The sequence below is a fragment of the Microcaecilia unicolor genome, chromosome 4, assembly GCF_901765095.1.
Source record: "Microcaecilia unicolor chromosome 4, aMicUni1.1, whole genome shotgun sequence".
Taxonomy (NCBI): Eukaryota; Metazoa; Chordata; class Amphibia; order Gymnophiona; family Siphonopidae; genus Microcaecilia; species Microcaecilia unicolor.
The window spans coordinates 62,509,934-62,530,084 of NC_044034.1; the positions used below are offsets into that span (position 1 = coordinate 62,509,934).

The 20,151-nt window shown below is 44.7% G+C and overlaps 1 protein-coding gene across 1 annotated transcript in view; it reads left to right on the forward strand.

The window, feature by feature from the left end:
• Nucleotides 1-20,151, forward strand: part of LOC115469598 (protein mono-ADP-ribosyltransferase PARP4-like) — a 242,756-nt gene that overhangs the window by 68,972 nt on the left and 153,633 nt on the right. The window contains exons 12-14 of the mRNA XM_030202392.1: nt 2,446-2,606; nt 5,264-5,401; nt 14,300-14,398. Of these exons, the coding sequence (XP_030058252.1) occupies nt 2,446-2,606; nt 5,264-5,401; nt 14,300-14,398 (398 nt within the window). The remainder of the gene's footprint in view (nt 1-2,445; nt 2,607-5,263; nt 5,402-14,299; nt 14,399-20,151) is intronic.

A 20,151-nucleotide genomic window follows, 5' to 3' on the forward strand; every position in this document is an offset into this window, starting at 1 on the left:
TATATATGCCCCCCAGATTGCTAGAAACCTCCGCTGCCTTCCCGGCGACAGTCCCGCTCCTCTAGACTCCCATGTCAATAATTCCTGGAGTCTATTCCTCCAGTGCCAAAAGGAGGGTGGGCAATCCTCAGTCCAGTGGAGTAAGATGCATTTTTTCCCCAATATGCAGGCCTTGCTGAGAAACAATTTCTCTCCCCTCGTGGTTCCCATCCAGAGTCTGGGCATACTGAATATAGCTCTTTCAAATGTTATGCTGATTGTGCGCCCCAACACCCTTGTCAGGTATCTACCAATTGCCGCCCAGAATGATGATATTGACCTACACTGCCAAATCCCATGAAATAAGTTTGCCTCCAACCTGAGACACTTCCTACAGTTCTGTGTGGTCAAGACTCCTGCTCTAAAAGCTTGTCTCTGCGAGAAATAGGCCCGATGGATAGTGCGGAAGTGACACTCCTGTAATTCTGCATTGTGAACTATGGTTACCCCACTCTGAAGAGCTGACGATATTAACTGTGTAGAGATGTTTCTGCCTGACTCTATACTCCATCTATGTGCCACCTCTGTCAGGTCCCGTTCCCTTGCAAGCCTACCTAATTTATTGTAAAACCAGGACACTGAGATTTGTCCCGCTGCATCTCCTTCTAATAATTCTCTTAATTGTCTCCCAAATCGTGGGTGTAGACTATCTGGTGGGAGGGTATGCACATAGTGATATAACTGCCTGTACGCCAGCCAAGTGGCCGTTTTTTGCCCACACTTCTCCAAGAAGTCAGCGTACGAGAGCAAGGATCCATCTTCCCTTACCAGCTCGTCCAACGAATGGACTCCCCTACTCTCTAATAATCGGAAAATCCTATTTTCATCTCCGGGCCTGAATGAAACATTCCCCCTCAGAGGCAACCACACACTTCCTCTACTATCCTGCCCCCAATACATGAGCACCGTTTTCCACACATGTCTCATTGACTTTAATAGCACACTTCCTCTTACTTTTTCTGGTAAATCTCTCCTTGGAGAGTGTATCAAAGATACCAGGTGCCAAGGCCTAAAGAGGTCTCGCTCAAGCTCCACATGTGTATAAGTATCTGAGTCCATCAACCAATCTTTCAAATGTCTCAACAGACACGCCTGGTTATACTTGCGGATGTCTGGGAGTCCTAAGCCCCCCATCTTTTGTGCCCCTAATAGGTATTTCCATCTCACTTTAGGTTTTCTACCCCCCCAGCAGAATTTCATCACTAATTTCCTAAGGGTTTCTAAATCTTTTTTGAGTAGCCACAGAGGAAGGGTTTGTAGAAGATAGAGCCATCTAGGGAAGACCATCATTCTGAACAAATGCAATCGTCCCAATAAAGTCAATGGCAAATTTGCCCAGTGCATCAGTTGCTCCTTTGTCTCCCGAAGGAACCTTTGCACATTAATGTCATATAACCTCGTCGGGTCCATTGCCAGCTGGATTCCTAAATATTTAAATGATGCGTTTGCCCACTGCAATGGGAATCCCTCTCCCCACAACCTCCGCAAATCATCTGAACCAGCCAACGCTTCTGATTTTAAAAGATTTAATCGGAAACCAGAAAAGTCCCCATATTCCGCCAGACTCTCCATCAGGTAGGGGAGGGAATCTCTAGGTTCAGTTATCAATACCAATAGGTCATCTGCAAACGCAGCTGTTTTAAAAAGAAAGTCCCCTATATGTACCCCCTTTACATCGGGATTAAGCTGCAGTTCCCGCAGCAGTGGATCCAGAGTTAGAACAAATAGCAGAGGGGAGAGAGGGCATCCCTGTCTAGTTCCTCTTCTAATCTTAAATCTATCTGAAGTTATACCATTTGCGTATACACGGGCTTCGGGGTCTTTATACAATGTTTGCACAGCTTCATTAAACCAGCCTTCTATCCCGTAAGCCTTTAATATACCAAACATGAAGCCCCAGTCCACTCTGTCAAACGCTTTTTCAGCGTCAAAGCTGATGAGTAAAGCTGGGTGTCCTTCCCTTCCAATTGTCTCCAAAGCCGCCAGAATCCGTCTTATATTTTTGGCTATAACCCTTCCCCGAGTAAACCCCACTAATTGTTTGTATTTTATTAGCCTATATTCTTAAAGAAGGCCTTTAAGACTGCTGTATGTTTGTGTTTTCCTGTAAATTATTTATTTTGGTTTTGATGCCTTTTCTACACTAGGTTTTCAGGTCATGTCAAGGGAAGAACGTTTTAAATTTTATTTATTTATTTTTAGTGAACATGTATGTATAGACATACATACTGGAAAGTGTGCGCTTTTAGTTCTGGATGGAACTTGCATAATAACTGTTGATTGTAATTATTGATATTTTTGTGTGTATATATTTTGCTTATTTCTTTGTAGATATTGACCTTTATATATGTTTGGTGCATGATGATTATGATAATTCTGAGTGTCTCTTTATTTTTCTATGTGCAGTTGATAAGGGACATGGTTAATGTCTGTGAAACAAGCATGTCGAGCCCTAATCCACCCGCTCTTGCTAAATATCGTGCTTTGAGATGCAAAATAGACTATGTGGGACCGGACAGTGATGAGTTCCTACAAGTTGAACACCAGGTGCTGCAAAACAATCATAGGTAAGCATCCTATAGCAGCTACAGAACTACTGTATAAAGTTTTTTGAAAATCAAATCTATGCTCAAAGAAAATGGACTTGGGGTTCTGACACATAATGCCTGGAGTGCTGCCTCTAGCATCTACCTAGAGTTAACCTGTGGCCACCTGAAGGGTCCTACCCAGCACTGCCCAAGCCTGCTTGCACCTGCGCATGTGCACCTACACTAGCATACCCTCCACCACCTGCTGGGTCCTACTTGCCTCTGGGCGAGTCTTCCACCCACAAGTTATTTTCCCAGTGGTTTCTAGGGATACTGGGGCCACAATCCTAGGGGTCCCACAGTTTCCAGAAAACCACTCGCAGAGAACAGAAACTGCCAGGATTCTTAATTAGTCCAGGACAACAGAGCTAACAAACCAATAGGTTTATTATCACAAAAAAAGAACCGTGAACAGTAAAAGTTGTAAACCTAAGTAGTACTTGAGGAGATCAAGAAAAGGAACTGCTCACAGGATTTGAATAGGGTTTCAGTGCAGATTTCTACCCCCCTCCACACTCCTACTCTGAGACTGGAGAATTCTAGCACCTGGCTAGATCTTGGGCTTCAGGGCCAATCAGGGTACAGAGCATTAGCCCTAAGGGTGTTTGACCAATGGCATTGCAGATTACTCTTGGGGTTTTCATCTTTTCTTTGGGGAAGATCAGCTAAAAGAAAAATGGACCTCCGCTACAGCTATAGTGCAGAGGACAGACACCACCTGCTGGCTAAACACGGAAATTACCATGAAAGAGAAAAAGTGTCATAAGTCAACATTACAAATTGCAAGCATGAAAGTCTTTTGTTTCACCACAGGTTCATTCTAAGAACTTACTGCTTTTTCTTCTGGGTGCATTAAAATCTGTCATACTGGCATGCATAGATCTCTGTACTCTTTAATGATGACCTCTTCTAATATAAGCTCCTGAAAATAGTAAAATCTCAGGACAGAGTCTTAAAAATTTCTACTATCATAATATGGTAAAATTATGCCAGTGTGCTAATAGTGACAAGCAAAAGTAAGTTGACGACAGCAGTCGGAGACTGGAGAACCTCAGTCTTATGTGGAGATCGTTTATTGATGAAGGACTCCCATAAGATTGAGGTTCTCCAGTTGGTATTGTAGTATTGAGTCCCTTCTTTTTTTTTGTTCTGCCTGAACTCCCACAAGTGTGACGTGGTATGACGTGGCATTGAGAGGTACGGAAGTGAAGCTGTTTGAGTCGCTGCTGGGATGATCGGTTAATGGTGATGCTTGGAATTGCTGACAGGCTGCAAGATTTGTGTTAAAATAGCTTGTTTTTGTAGCGTAATCCTGCAGGTGAGGGTTGGATTCAAATATGATGGTTTGTTTTAAGGGTAATTTTCTTTGATTTGCTGAGCGAGGAAAAGTTTGTTTTCTGGATTTGGCTTCTGGTGGGAATTGGTGTGTATTGGGGTGTGGAAAAAGTTTTTTTTTTTTAAAGGATTTTTTTTCCCCAAATGTTTTCTTTGGTGTGCTTTTTTCTGGTAACTCTGCAAAGCTCAGGTGGTGTATCAACATGCAGGGTTGCCACTGGGACAGTGTTGGGGAGTGGAATAAGTTATTTGGGTATGGCATGTTTAAAGGTAATGTTTGGGAGGGGTATTGACCCCCACACCTCCCCAAATGATCTAGAAGGGGAAAGGGAAGGAGATTAATTGTCCTAGTGTGCTGTGCATTTTTGGTTATGGGTGGGAATTCTCCTCCCTAGTATGGTGGGAATTGTCCAGATGGGAATTGGTGGGTGGGAACTGACCTAGAACATCTCTTTAGTTTAGATTTTGAGACCCTTTTAGTTTGCAGGTATATATTTAAGGTCTGCACCTTTAATTCACAGGATAATTTACGGGGAAGTTCCAGAATATATGCTTGAATTGGTTGACTTGCCACCTAGAAATAGATCCAGTCTCTCACGATCCTACTTGAATCTACACTACCCAGACTGTAATGGCCTTAAGTACAAATCTATTTATGCCTCCAACTTCACATATATAGGCACACAATTGTGGAATGCTCTACCCAAATTAGTCAAATGTACCCTGATCTACTTAAAATTCAGAAAATTATTGAAGACTGTAATGTTCAAAAAGGCTTATTCTCCAGGCTCAACATAATTCAAATTAACTTCTAGTCTAACAAAGATTCAAAGACACTAGTTATCTTTTTCTCTTTACATATTGTTGTTTCAAATGTTGTTTACTATCTTACTTTTAAACTGTATAATTGTACTTCATGCACTGTAGCCTTTTCTACAGATTGTGTAAGCCACATTGAGCCTGCAATTGGTGGGAAAATGTGGGATATAAATGTATTAAATAAATAAATATTTGCTTTCTTAACATTTTCCTTAGTTCTCCTACATATATTCTTGAATCCAGTTTTGTGGACTTGAGTGATTAGTTTCCTATTGTTAGTCTTGTTTGTTTTGCAGTAATATTATTTTGATTTAAATTTTTCTATTGGATCACTTTTCTGTACAAGTGCTTATTACTTGGTCGTATATTGTAAAAACTTGATAGATAAAAAAAATTTTAAAGAAAGAAAGTGGAAAGTCATGCAGAAATGACAATGATGTTTGAATCTTCTTCTATGGAAATCTTTAATATTGTCTTTATAGTGACATTCCAGTGAAAGTCTTGCAAGTATACAGAGTTGGCAGAATGAATGAAACAGCAGCATTTCAGAGCAAGTATGGCAATATTCAGTCCTTACTCCATTCCTCTTCTGTTTGCAACTTTGTTGGCATTCTCTCTCGGTAAGTGTGTGTTATATCCTGCTACATGGTTTTGTGGGTTTTTTGGTTCACGTTCTGTATTCAGTTGGTATTTCCCCGTTTCCAGAAAGCTTGCAGTCTTTGAGGGGAAATTATCAAAGTGGGTTGTTATCTTACTGTTATCCCAGTTTATTAGTAACTAGGTCTTATTGCAATAAAATAGGACCTGTGCTAAAATGAATTAGTGGTAAAATAATCAGAATAAATGGTAACCCACATTGCTAACTTCCCCCATGTACCTGAGGCAATGGAGAGATAAATGCCTTGCCCAAAGTTACAGATCTGAACCCTGACTGTACTGGTATTCAGCCCACTGCTGTAACCACTAGACTGTCCTTCCACTCTAATGTTTATTCAGGCAGGGCCGGTCTTAGCAAGTGCAGGGCCCTGTGCAGACCAATTTGGTGGGGCCCCATCCTAGCCCCGCCCCTGCCCTAGCCCCGCCCCCACCCCAGCTCCACCCCATTGATAAGATTATTCAATTTTTAGAAATTTTTTTATGAAATTTCAAATTAAGACAAATGAAGCTAAACTTGTACAGAAAAACTGATTGAAATAATAAGCACAATGCTATCATGAACCCCCCCCCCCGAAATTATTCAGTTCAAGTCCACTACAATTAGTAGTTCCAATTCTCATAACCCCGGGGGGTCAGAGGTTCGGACACACAGTCTCCTTCTCTGCACATATTCAGCAGACTAATAAAATCTGTTGCTTCTTTCTCTATAATATCAACAAAATTCATACTTTCCTTTCTGAGCACACTACAAGAACCCTTATCCACACTCTTATCACCTCTCATGTAGACTATTGCAACTTGCTTCTCACAAGTCTTTTACTAAGCCATCTCTCTCCCCTTCAATCTGTTCAAAATTCTGCTGCATGACTTATATTCCTCCAGTGTTGCTTGCTATGCTCATATTAGCCCTCTTCTCAAGTCACTTCATTGGCTCCCTATCCATTTCTGCATACAGTTAAAACTCTTCTTATTGACTTACAAGTGCATTCAATCTGCAGCTCCTCAGTATCTTTCCACTCCTATATCTCCCTACACTCCTACCTGGAATTCTGTTCACTGGGTAAATCTCTCTTATCTGCGCTCTTCTCCTCCACTGCTAACTCCAGACTCTGTTCCTTTTATTTTGCTGTGCCATATGCTTGGAATAGACTTCCTAAGCCGGTACGTCAAGCTCCATTTCTGGCCGTCTTCAAATCTAGGCTAAAAGCCCACGTTTTTGATGCTGCTGCTTTTAACTCCTAACCCTTATTCACTTGTTCAGAACCCATGTTTTATCATTCCCACCTTAGTAATTCCCTTATTTGTCTGTCCTAATTACATTGTAAGCTTTGTCGAGCAGGGACTATCTCTTCATGTCCAGTGTATAGTGCTGCGTACATATAATAGTGCTATAGAAATGGTAAGTAGTAGTAGTAGATGCTTTTCCTGGGCGGTGACTCCTAGTGTGGAACCTTGCATCACATAACTATGGTTTGGGTTCCTCTTTCCCACATGCATCACTTTGCACTTGCTCACAATAAATGTCATCTGCCATTTGGATGCCCAGTCTCCCAATCTCATAAGGGCATCTAGGAGCAAAAAGTTCAAACATAACTATACCTTCTCAAGCCTATGCACCTTCCTGAAAAAAAATGCCCAGTAACAAGGCAGTTTGTCACACTGTAGGTTAAAAAAAAAAAAGCCAAATTTAAGCGCATCATTTATTCTAGATTTCTAAAAGTGTATATTCCACCAGTCTGAGTCCACCAATGAAAAAAAAGAAAAAGAAAGCAACACCAAAAAATTGCAAATCAAAACATTTGAAGAAACAGAAAAGTCAATAGGCTAACAGCAAATTATAACTATGGTGGTATGACTGGTGGGCATAGGATCAGTGGTAATTACACAGCATTAGCCAGTTTTGTTTCAGTGAACCAAGTGCAGCTAAAAAGAACAGTGTGAAGGACTTCTGCTAACTAAGGCCCAGATGATCAAAAGCCCTGCGCTGTTCCAAACAGCGCCCTAAAAATAGCGCCGGGACAGCGCAGGGCTTTTCTGCATCGATGATCAAAGATAATGCATACAAATCTAAGCAGCGCTATTATCTTTGATTATCATGTTGACGTGCGGGAGAATTGCGCTCGAGCATGCGCTCAGCACAATCCTCCCGCACTTCTTTGACAAGTCTGGGCTGTCAAAAGCCCAAAACTGTCAGTGGCCTGCCGATCCCCCAACAAAGAGGCCACCGCCGCCGGCCAAACCGACTCCCACCCTCCCACCCAGCGATGGGGGGGGGGGCTGGAGGTCCAGTGGACCTCCGGTCTCCCCGACGACCCCCCCCATGTTCACGGAGGGCTGGAGATCCGGTGGTTCTCCAGCCCCCCCCACGAACCCCCAGAGGACTTGGTTGCCGGCTTTAGAGAAACGCTGCCCTACCCTCCCATCTGCGACGGGGGGGGGGGGGGGGGGCTGGAGGATCGGTGGGTCTCCAGCCCCCCAAACCCCCAGAAATCGTTGTGATCCACCGGACCTCCAGCCCACCCCAACTCCTCCCCCCCCCGGCGTTCTCCACAAATCCCTGGTGGTCCATGGTGACACTTAACCCACCCTCCTCCCTCCCTCCCGGCCCCCCTACCTTTGTTGGAGGAGGGACGCAGCCTGCATGCCTCCCTCCTCTTCCTTTCGACGCTCAGCCCCGCCCATTGCATCCTGGGATGTGCTGGGAGGGGCTACATACCATATAAGGGAGCGATTCCCTTACATGGTATGTAGCCCCCGCCCAGCGCATCCCAGGATGCAATGGGCGGGGCTGGGCGCCGCCATTTTGAAGCGGCGTCGAAAGGAAGAGGAGGGAGGCATGCAGGCTGCGTCCCTCCTCCAACAAAAGGTAGGGGGGCCGGGAGGGAGGAGGGTGGGGTTACGTGTCATCACGGACCACCAGGGATTTGTTGAGAACGCGGGGGGGGGGAGGAGTTGGGGTGGACCTCCAGCCCCACCCCCCTTGTTGGTAGATTACAGCCCTTGGCCGGAGGTGGCCACAAGGATTTCTTGGGGTTTGGGGGGCTGGAGGCCCACCGAACGTCCAGCCCCCCCCCCCCCCGGCGCTGGTGGGAGGGTGGGACAACGCTTGGCCGGAGGCGACCACGAAGATTTCGTGGGGGGGGGGGGGGTTCAGGGGAGGGTCGGATCGTTTGGGGGTGGGGGGGACCGGAGGTCCACCGGACCTCCTGTCCCGTGTGCTGTTGCCTTGGGGGGGAACGGGGGCCTGCCAGCATGCAACTGCATGCTGGACAGGGCTCACCATTCCTCCCCAATGATCCGCAAAACCTAACGCCAGCTTGGAGCTGGCGTTGATTTTGCTGCGGCCAGCGACCCAATCTTTGGCGCGCTGGTCGCTGATCATTGGGGATGAATGCGTTAAGCGCCAATTAGCATGCATTTGCAAGCTAATTGCGCTAGAAGCCCTGTTTAGCATGCATTTGCATGCTATTTGCGCTGAGAGCCCTCGAGGGCTCTGATTATGGGTCGGCTGCAAACTCTGGTTCTAGTATGGCGTTAACAGCCTCTAGCGCCAGAGTTTGCTTTTGATCATGAGGGCCTAAGTGCTCATAATTTCAAGTGCATGTCCTGTGTAGCTCTGTGTGCACTGCACTGACCACACTAGGGGGTCATCAAGGCTTCCCCTTTCTCTATTATCTGTAGTTCATTGTTAGGAGGTTCTATTAAATTAGTCTTTCAGAAAGGCTGGCTGGAGTTAAAGATCAAACAGTTTAGGCAGGCCATCCTGCCTGCTTTGTGCATGCAAAGTCAGTGAAAATCAGGTAGTTGTGGATCAAAAACACCTCTGCTGCCAAGAATCTCTTTTGTTTAATGAACTCCTGTCAGTTCCCCCCCCCCCCCCACCCGGACACTTTCAGTCCCGCCTTTTACTTTAATTGCTTGCGGTCACAAATCCACCTGACCGAGAAGAAGGATTAACATATTCCCTAAGTGTCGGGATAAGCATAAAGGAATCCTGTGCCAAAGGAATGGATCCTCAGGAGCTTAGTCAGGATCGGGAGGCGGGGCTGGTGGTTGGGAGGCAGGGATAGTGCTGGGCAGAGTTGTACGGTCTGTGCCAGAGCCGGTGGTGGGCAGCGGGACTGGTGGTTGGGAGGCGGGGATAGTGCTGGACAGACTTGTACGGTCTGTACCAGAGCCGGTGGTTGGGAGGCAGGGCGATGGTTGGGAGGTGAGGATAGTGCTGGGTAGACTTACACGGTCTGTGCCAGAGCCGGTGGTTGGGAGGAGGGGCAGGTGGTTGGGAGGCGGGGATAGTGCTGGGCAGACTTATACGGTCTGAGCCCTGAAGAGCACAGGTACAAATCAAAGTAGGGTATACACAAAAAGCAGCAAATATGAGTTATCTTGTTGGGCAGACTGGATGGACTGTGCAGGTCTTTTTCTGCCGTCATCTACTATGTTACTATGTAACAGCAATGATGCCTTAACTGAAAAGGTGAATAAATAAATGTATAGTTATGTTGATGTAAATATGCTGGGGGGGGGGGTCGTTTTGTTTTTAATTCTTCAACAGGCATTTTTCAGTGGACGATGTTCTTCTGCCACACGGTGATCGTGATCTACAGTTTAATTGCCCTGAAGAGGGGGAGGGGGAAGAGACTGCTGTGCTCCAGAGCTGGAAAAAAAGATGGGGAAGAAAAGCTAATAATCATAAATACCTGGCTGGCTTGCCTTTGAATGGCAGTGCAGGAGGCGCACAAACTTGCTCCAGCTGATCAGCTCCGTTCCACTTCACTTTATTTGAAGTCGACTCACTCGCATCAGGCTCACCTCTTTTCCCTTCCCGCTCAGGAAATACGTCATCAGAAGGAAGGCGGGACATTGGGCGGGAAGGGAAAAGCTGGGTGGGTGAGCCATCGCTGCCTGCAACTCTGACTGTCGGGGTTTGGGGCGTCGCTGCAAGCCTGCAGTCTGTCGGGTCCGGGGAGAGGCGGGAGCTGACAGCGAGCTCAGCGGTGAGTAGGCAGGGCATCGGACCGGAGGCAGAAGTGGAGCGGCCGAGCGGGAGCGGGATCAAATCATGATGTGGCGGTGCAGTCTAAGCGGGGGTTGGTCGGAGAGGCAGAGTTGAGGCGCGGCGCGCGGGGCCCCCTTAAGCGCGGGGCCCTATGCAGCCGCCTCGGTTGCCTCTGCCTAAGACCGGCCCTGTATTCAGGCATACTGCTTCCCAGCAAGGGGCAACTTGTGCACTATTCAAGCACTATGGTAAGTGTTTGTTTTAAGTTAAACTTGTTTATTTTGCCATATCTCCAGAGAGGTATGAAATATATCCAGGTTTTATCTTCAAAATCACATAAACAATTCTGAAATAAACTTGCTATGAGTGACGAGAATGATTAGTCAAATCCACTTCCCCAAATCTTCCCACCCCAACATTCCCTTCTTCATTTTACACTTCTAAACTTTTTAACAAGGCAGTGCACGAACATCAACATCCCCAAAAAGGGGTCCAAACTTTCAAAAATAACTTTTTAGCTATTAATTCTGCTGTTTTTGTTGACATGTACTCCATTTGCAATAATTCATACATTTGGTTTTGCTATAACACCAGAGTCAGTAGGTAATCGGACACCCATTGTAATAGAATACAGTGCTTTGCTATCAGCACTTTATGTATAAACAGTACATAGGGTCCTGCACCCTTGGGCAGAACCTCCATTTTGTGTAGTAAATTTATCTGTGGGTTCATATACAGCCTCACTCCAATCATGCTACTTAAAGGCCCTGTTTACTAAGGTGTTCTAGTGTTTTTAGCGCACGCTAAATGCTAGAGTCGCCCATATGTTCCTATGGGCGATTTAGCGTTTAGTGCGTGATAATCATTAGCGTTCGCTAAATACGCTAGTGCATCCTTAGTGCGGCTTAGTAAACAGGGCCCTAAATGTTCTCAAACACCTGCCCAAAAGTTTATCATCTTCAGGAAGTTCCACATTCAGTGTTACAGTGTACCCTATTCATGCTAGCACTTAGCACAGCCTCCTATGGTTATAATTAGAAACTGACCAAATTTCAGTTTTAGCTTCAGTACTAAAACAGGCCTGAAATCCAGATTTGGCCGTTCTTCAGTTTTGACCAAAAATGCAAGTGCATTTTTGGCTGAAATCAAAACCCGCTGCCTCCACCCCCCCCCCCCCCATGACCACTCTGGGCCAGATGCACTAAACTTAACGAGCCCTTAACGAGCAAGTAGTAAACCCTGGCATGCACTAAACACTTTTTTCCGACGACGGTAGCAGCTAACGAAAACGGAATGCAGATGAGCAAATAGTGTAGAAACCCTATTGTAATGAGATGCACTAACCTTTTCTGATTGCCTTAATGCTGGAAAACGCTGGAAAATCTAACGAGAGGTCTGTACCTCTCGTTGGGGCTACGCGGGATTGGAAAAATTATTAAAATGTAAAAGAAAACCAAAACAATCGGGGGGGGGGGGGGGAACGGCCAAGTGCTCGTTAGGAGCGTCCTTTATGGACGTTCTTCACTATATTTAAAAAAAAAAAAAAATCAAACAGGCTCCGATGCTGTTTTGATAAATGTTCAATAAAGACGTCATACAACTTAAAAAAGTGGAAAAAAAATCCAAGTGCTTGTCCTTTTTTTTTTTTTTTAACAAAACTATTAGTCAGATTTGAATCCTCCACCTCTGGATTACAAGACCGGTGCTCTAACCACTCGGTTACCACTCTACTTGCTTGGATGCCCCTCCCTTACTTCCAGGTCTCTCAGCTGAGTGAAGCACGGCCAAAAAGGACGTTTTTATTATTGCGGGGGGGTGGGGGGGTGGGGGGAGGCCACCCAAAATGTACGTTTTTTTTTTTTTTTTTTTTTTGAAGTGAAGCTTTATTAAAAAAAATCAAACAGGCTCCGATGCTGCAGGCTCTTTTTTGGACCTCATTCAACCCCTTTAAAAAGAACTCTTTTTACAGGGAGTTTTTTTTATAGTGAAGGACGTCCATAAAGGACGTCCTTGGCATGCGCAGAGCAGCCAGCATAACGCTTGACTCTGCTCTGCGCATGCTCCACCGGCCAATTGGCTGACTGTTTAACGATGGAATAGAGAATGCAAGTGAGCTACAACGAGCAACTCATTTACATTCCTATTCCTTGATGCATGCCTGTTCCTTACCGATCCATGTCCAGCAACCCTCCTCTCCCCGCCTACCCTCCCAGCACCAGGCAGGCAGGCCTCCCTCCCAGCACCAGGCATCCCTCCCTCCCACCAAGCACCAGGCCTCCCTCCCTCCCACCCAGCATTCAGCATCAGGCCTCCCACCCTCTCTGCCACCCAGCACCAGGCCTCCCTCCCATCCAGCATCAGGCCTCCCTCCCTCCGAGCACCAGGCTGCCCGCCCTCCCTCCCTCCTAGCACCAGGGCCCCCCCCTCCTCCGAAATTTAAAAGGCATACCTCGTCGGGGTTAAGGCGGCGTCGGCAGCGAAAAGTGTTTGCTCGGCGCGCCTTTGGCCTTCCCTTCTGTCTCTCAAGCTCTGGTCCCACCCTTGCGGAAATAGGAAATTAGGGCGCTCGATGTATGTGCTACGCGTAGCACAAAAGTGAGCCGGAAGCAGGGGACAGGGTGGACAATTAACTTGTTAATAACCATATAGGGGCAGGGGGCATGAGAGAACCTATGTGAGAGGCTAGGAAGGGGGCAGGGGGCATGAGAGAAGCTGGATTAAAAAGCAGAACACTTGTTCAGGAGTATAGGGGAGTGCTTCTGCTTCATATTTGCTGAATGCAAGGGTGTTTTTTGTAGTGGGACAAAGAAGGAGTGTAGGGGAGGGGATCATTTGTGAAAAGAGAGGAGGGAGGGAAGATGGGGGATGTATCTTCGTTCTATTTTTGTTTTATTAATGACAATTCAGAATATTCATTTTTATACTGTAATAAAAGATTTAAATATAAAATCAACTGTTTGCGGCTTCTGTGGATGAGGACAGAGTTTGCAGGGATGGGACGGGCACAGAGTTCACCGGGACGGGCGTGGGCAGGAACAGAGTTCACAGGGATGGGACGGGGATAAACTTTGTCCCCACGTCATTCTCTACCTCCACCATCTCAGAAATCCTACCACAAAACTCATAAAGGTTACTCCTTATCTCCTTAAACCAATCCATGTGTGAATAGATTGTCCTCAGCATCTCTCTTGGGAGACTCATGATCTCTACCACCATCCTTATGTAACCTCATGGTTCCCGTTATGACCATCTGCAGTCATTTCCAATTAGATGCTTTGCGGTAAGAGCAGTCATTTCCAACTAGATGCTTTGTGGTAAGAGCATTAAATAACACCTGGGAGGTCATGGCACCAGAGTTGATACTTGGTGGTGAGCTGCTTTTCTCCATGGGCCAAACAAAGTTCGGGTCTTAAGAAGCCATCTAAGAACGGGTTCTTTGCTACTGTGTTATTAAAATGGGTATCTCCGTGTTCCTCACTGCATTTTCTTAGCAGCCTTCTTTTTCCACCTCTGATTAGAAATGGACAACATAAAAAAATACTTGGAAACATTGAGATTTTGATATAGTATAATGGATTTGACTTACTGTATTTTATATGAAACAGATCTGATGTTTTTGTAAATGTGACCCCACATCCTTTCTAATAAACTTGTGCGTGCTCATGTGGGGAAAATGTGGGGTAAAAATGCACAAAAATAAATAAATAAACTTTTCCAGATTACCTTTTCTACAGTTTCTGTGAAATGTCTTATTCATATGTGGCATCTTGAACACTTCCATTTTATGTCAGAAAGCAACATTGTGATCAGATTACAGCATATCTGGATGTGTTACTCATTTTTCTTTCCCTCATCCTCACAGTGGTTTACTTCTACCAAAGATGGTGGTAGAAGATCATGGCTTGGAGAGGACAGATATTGGGAACCTTGGCAGCGGCATTTACTTTGGTGATTCCATCAGGTCTGGCATGTTTTGGACCTTCTCTATATCTATCTATGTATCTCTCTATCTCTATCTCATCCAGGAGTAGTATCTGAAGTCTGGGGATGTGTCTTTCCTATTCCATTACTCATGCTTGTTATCCATCTTTATTTCAACTAGGATATTACAGAATTAGCTTATATTAGTGCTATAATTATTTAAATTGAATTCCTGTTTTTCACTTAGCCTATTAGAAAGTTATCCTCATTATCTCATTAACAAATTAAATCGCTAGCTTCATAACAAATGCCATAACATGCATTTGACTCCTTATGATTTTGACTTGTATAATTTTATCTGGATCAGTATCTCAGCTTAAAGTTCTGCAACTTAATCTGTGGCACTTGGGAGAATGGTTTAAGCAGATTGCTTTTCTTCATTTAGAGCGGGGGTTCTGAACCCAGTCCTCAGGACTCACCTAGCCAGTTAGGTTTTCAGGATACCCACAATGAGTTTGCATGACAGAGATTTGCATGACCTACCTCCATTTCAAGGGTATGTAACCCAGTCCTCAGGACACATCAAACCAGTCTGGTTTTCAAGATATACATTGCAAATATGCATGAGAGAAATTTACAATCATTGCCTCCATTGTATGCAAATCTATCTCATGCATATTCATTGTGGGTATTTGAAAACCTAACTGGCTGGGTGTACCTGAGGATTGGGTTTAGAACCTCTGTTCTAAAAGAGTAGGACACGTTGCTCTTTTTGGCTCTTGCTGGCTATGGGTATTGGAATCTAGTTGGTCAGTGTAAAGCAATTATGCAATAGGGACTGAAAAAGGATGGTTTACACAAAAACAAAATAAAACAGCATGGGTGAATAAAAACCAGGAGAGCATAAAAAGCATATTCATAGATCTTATAGAAACAAATAAAAAGGATAATAACATACCAACTGATGCCAGACTGCTTACAAAACATGTACCTAAAGTTTTGTTTAAATATAAAATGTTTGGATTATGTGTGTTTGGCCTCTTTGGGTATGTGGTGTTTCGCTATTTGCTGTTGGCACCTACAACTTTATTGAGTCATAGGCTTTCACTGTGGCAGAAGCATGAAGTGTAATGTAATACAGTGGTGATTTTGTGCTGGGTCACTGACCATGAACCTTTTCACCTGGGCAGCTTGTATAGCCTGAAGGGAAAGAGGCAGCCTCAGCACCTGACAGGGACTGAAGGAGCAGGAAGCAGCATCAGTGACCCAAATGAGCTGAAACGAGGAGAGGAGGAAGTCGATTCATTAGCCCTGTGGGTTGAGGAAAAGGAGTCCCAGTTTTCTTCCTGGTAGTTCTCCATGTACAGTGGACAACTGAGCAATGCCCCTTTTACTGCAGGCTGAAAATCTTTAGACAACCAGCCCTTATTCTGCTTCTTTCATCCAAGCCAGTGAAGGGCTTGAGGAGCCATACCTTTGGTTAACTGCTTTGCACCTGCCTGGAAACTGAAGCCCTGGGGCAGCTGTCCATTTCCCACCATAAGCCTCATCTCCCAATCAAGTTCCCATCACTAGGGGCATGGCACTGACTGGCCACTCTGCCAGTCACCCTGTTGAAGTTTGACTGTGCTGATGTGTGGTAGAGGCATGGTCTGGTTGTTTTTTTTCATGGGGAGGGTGCAGTCTGTCTGCCACTCTTCTGGGAAGGTCAAGGTGGAAGAGGGTAGTTACAGCTCAGCTTCTAGATTTTTCTTTTGGGAGGGGGGGCTTGTTTCCAGGGTAGGCACCACTTTGAATTAAACAAAAATATATATATATTAACAATGTCTTAACTGTACCAAGGGGAGAGGAGTTGGGGTAGAGAGAAGTTTGGCATCATTGTTCTCCCTTCTTTTATCCCATCCAAATAACACTTTAATGAAAATCACCACATGTGCGTGTATATGTGTATGTGTTTGAGAAACAGTTTGTGAACTCTTAGAACAGTGTGTATTTTAGTACAGTTTATACTCAAAAACATGATTAGATTCTAATCAAAACCCTAATAAGAGAGAAAACTATTCCCATTGAATACATATGTTATAAAAAATGATATATTTTGATTTTTTTTATTGAACTCCAAAAGAGACCCTCACAGGCTAAAATCAGTATACTTGCAATCTGTTGGAACTCTGTAACACTGCTCACAATAAATTGCTGGATCTGATTAACTGAATGTGAAAATTATTAGGTGAAGTAGATGACTCGCAAAATGTTAGGAGCTTTCCTATGAAGAGAGGCTGAGAAGGCTAGGGCTTTTCAGCTTGGAGAAGAGACGGCTGAGGGGAGATATGATAGAAGTGTATAAAATAATGAGTGGAATGGATCGGGTGGATGTGAAGCGACTGTTCACGCTATCCAAAAATACTAGGACTAGAGGGCATGAGTTGAAGCTACAGTGTGGTAAATTTAAAACGAATCGGAGAAAATTTTTCTTCACCCAACGTGTAATTAGACTCTGGAATTCGTTGCCGGAGAACGTGGTACGGGCGGTTAGCTTGACGGAGTTTAAAAAGGGGTTAGATAGATTCCTAAAGGACAAGTCCATAGACCGCTATTAAATGGACTTGGAAAAATTCCGCATTTTTAGGTATTACTTGTCTGGAATGTTTTTACGTTTAGGGAGCGTGCCAGGTGCCCTTGACCTGGATTGGCCACTGTCGGTGACAGGATGCTGGGCTAGATGGACCTTTGGTCTTTCCCAGTATGGCACTACTTATGTACTTATGTAGCTTCACAGTCTCAGCTCGATAAGGCTTTAATAGTCCTTGCTCCCCTGATCAAACCATCACGAAATCAAACCACTGTAGCTTGTGCTGTATGTACAAATTCACTTATTACAGTGCAATCATTGACAACTCACTTGTAACCTACTAAAAAGTCTTTACAAAAATAGTCACTCCAAATATTTAATTTATAATTTTGTAGCTCTATTGAAGCAGCACCAATAATGTGGTCTTACTGACATCCAAACTCCACCGTGTCTAGCTCAAGACTTCAAGTTGGTTCGATCTTCAGCTTCTTCAGGAGTTGAATCAAATTGCTGTACTCTACAGGTCCACAGCCCAACATGTGAATAGGCAGTGGTGCTGAATATATGTACAAGGTAGTCACTGCTACTGGCATATGTATAGCGGCTATATTCAGCCATTGTACATATGGCTAAGCACTATGATTTAGGATTGCTTTCCCAGTACTCTTCAACTTTTCTATTTGTAGCCTTATAGGATAATTTTATAAAAGATGTCTAAATTGCTTTTATAAAATAGGCACTTTTTCACGTACTCCGAAGTTGTAATTGTGTGCCTGTACTCAGGGCCGCCGAGGGGGGGGGAGCCAGGGGGGACAAAATTCCCCAGGCCCGGGCCTCCAAGGGGGGCCCGGCGCCGCAGTCCCACCCGCCCTCCGTCGTCTACCGTCTGCCACAGGGCCGGGCCCCCTGCATTGAAATCACAGCGCCTCTCACCTCTGTGTGAAAGCGCAGCAGGGCAGCAGATCGCCTCCCTTCGGGCCTCCTTCCCTCCCTTTGTCCTGCCCTCGTCTGACGTAACTTCCGCGAGGGCGGGTCACAGGGGGGGAAGGAGGCCTGAAGGGAAGCAATCTGCTGCCTGCAGCGCTTTCACATGGAGGTGAGAGACGCTGTGATTTCAATGCAGGGGGCGGGGCCCCAGGGGCAGCCTTGCCCCAGGCCCGGCCCAGTCTCTCAGCGGCCCTGCCTGTACTCTACACATGTTCTGCATATTTTATGTTTAAATCATTTTTATTCAAACAAACAAATCCAAGTACATTGCTACAACAACTGTCTGTAGAAATATCCCATTTCATCCAGTTTGTAAACTAACCTCCCAATTGCTACCCACTACACCTTTCCCATCCCTCCCCTCACCCCTCCCTCCCAAACATCCCTCCTCATCATTAAGTCTATAAGTTCAACAGGTGGCTCCGGGCTGAGGGTCTTAAAGTGTTCCAAAAGGGGCTCCAACTCTGTTGAAAACTATCTCCAGCTTTGGAATTAAAATCTGTAATTCCCACCCGCTCAATACGCATTAGAAATAGCATGTGCATACACCACTGTTATAGTGAAGGGTATTTATGTCAGCCACTCTGCCAGAATTACCTGCTTGGATACAATAATGGCCCTAGAGACAAAGGATGCAAATCCACACGGCATCGGGTGTCCCAACTTAGGCTGTCCAAACAAGAGTGCAGGGTCGTAATGCCAACCTGTCTTCCACAAGCTAGATATGTGAAGCATGATTGCTTTCCAAAAACTTGCAATGCCTTTACAGGACCAGAACATATGTCCTAGGGTCACACCACTGGCTCCACACTTCAGACTTGACCCCTAAGGAGAAAGTCCCATATGAAATGCCGTTCGAGGAGATATATATAAACGGAGGACAAATTTGTATTGTAACTTCTGATAAACGCTGAATCGAAAGTATATGCGATTTAATTTGCGCTGCAGTGATGTTTACTTGTAAATCTCTTTGCCACAAAGACAACAATCTTGAATAATCCAACTCAGGTATTGAGTCCCGTGTATGCCTGTGATGAAAAGAAAGCAACACCTTATGCTGCACTTCTAAAGAGAAAGCAGATGAAAGTTCTTCTTGTATTTCCTCTGTCATTGACTCCCAAGGCAGCGATGATACATAATGCCACAGTTGAGCATAATGGAACTCATCAAAATGTGGCAAGGCAAATTCTACTTGGAGACCTTGAAAAGGTTTTATACGATCTTCTTTGGAAACCACCTGTAGTAAGTACACAATACCTTGCTTCTTCCATCTGCGGAAGACAGAATACAGTTGTCCTGGTGCAAAGGCCGCATTATCACAAATTGCCAAATATGGCGTTACCTTTGCAGAAAAACGATGTAATTGGCAAATCCACCTCCAAACTGCTTTTGCGGACTTCATAATCAAAGAATGTTTTAACACATTTGGTATGGACTCACCATTTGTGTGCAAATAACTACTGAAATGAACTCCCAGGGAGAGTTGTAACTCCATAGTTGTATTACAGTAATCTTGAGTGGCTCTAAACCAGTCATTAATATGCTCATGCCACTGGCAATAGTAAGAAATCTTATGCTAAGTAATCCCAACCCCCCGTACTCCACCGGTATATATAAGGTTGATATGGGAAGACGAGCTTTCCTACCTTGCCAGAGAAAACACTGAACCAATGTGTTCAGTTTCCTTTCATCCCCCCATTTCAAATACAAAGGTAGGATCTGAAAGACATAAAGCCATCTGGGGACAATAAACATATTGAATAATGCTATACGTCCTAACAATGAAATAGGTAAGGAGCCCCATGCATGCAACCTCAATTTTGTCTCCTTTAATAACCACTGAATATTTTTTTCATATAACAAATTTAAATCTGCTGGAATGTGTACTCCAAAATATTTAATTGAGCCCTGTGCCCAGTTAAGGGGAAACTGTTCTCTCCAATTTATTTGCCTTCCTGTTAATACAGGAAGAGCAAAGGATTTATTTAAGTTCATCTTGAAACCAGAAATGTGCCCAAATTGCCTAATACTTGTAAGCAGCAACTCTAGTGATTGGGGTGGATTTGTCAATATCAGTAATAAATCGTCAGCATAAGCCAGTCTTTGATACATTGATCTGCAAGAGAGATGCCCTCTATCCCCTTTGTAAGCGAGAGCATCCGGAGCAATGGCTCTAATGATATCACAAAAAATAAAGGAGAGAGGGGACATCCTTGCCTAGTGCCTCTTTCTAT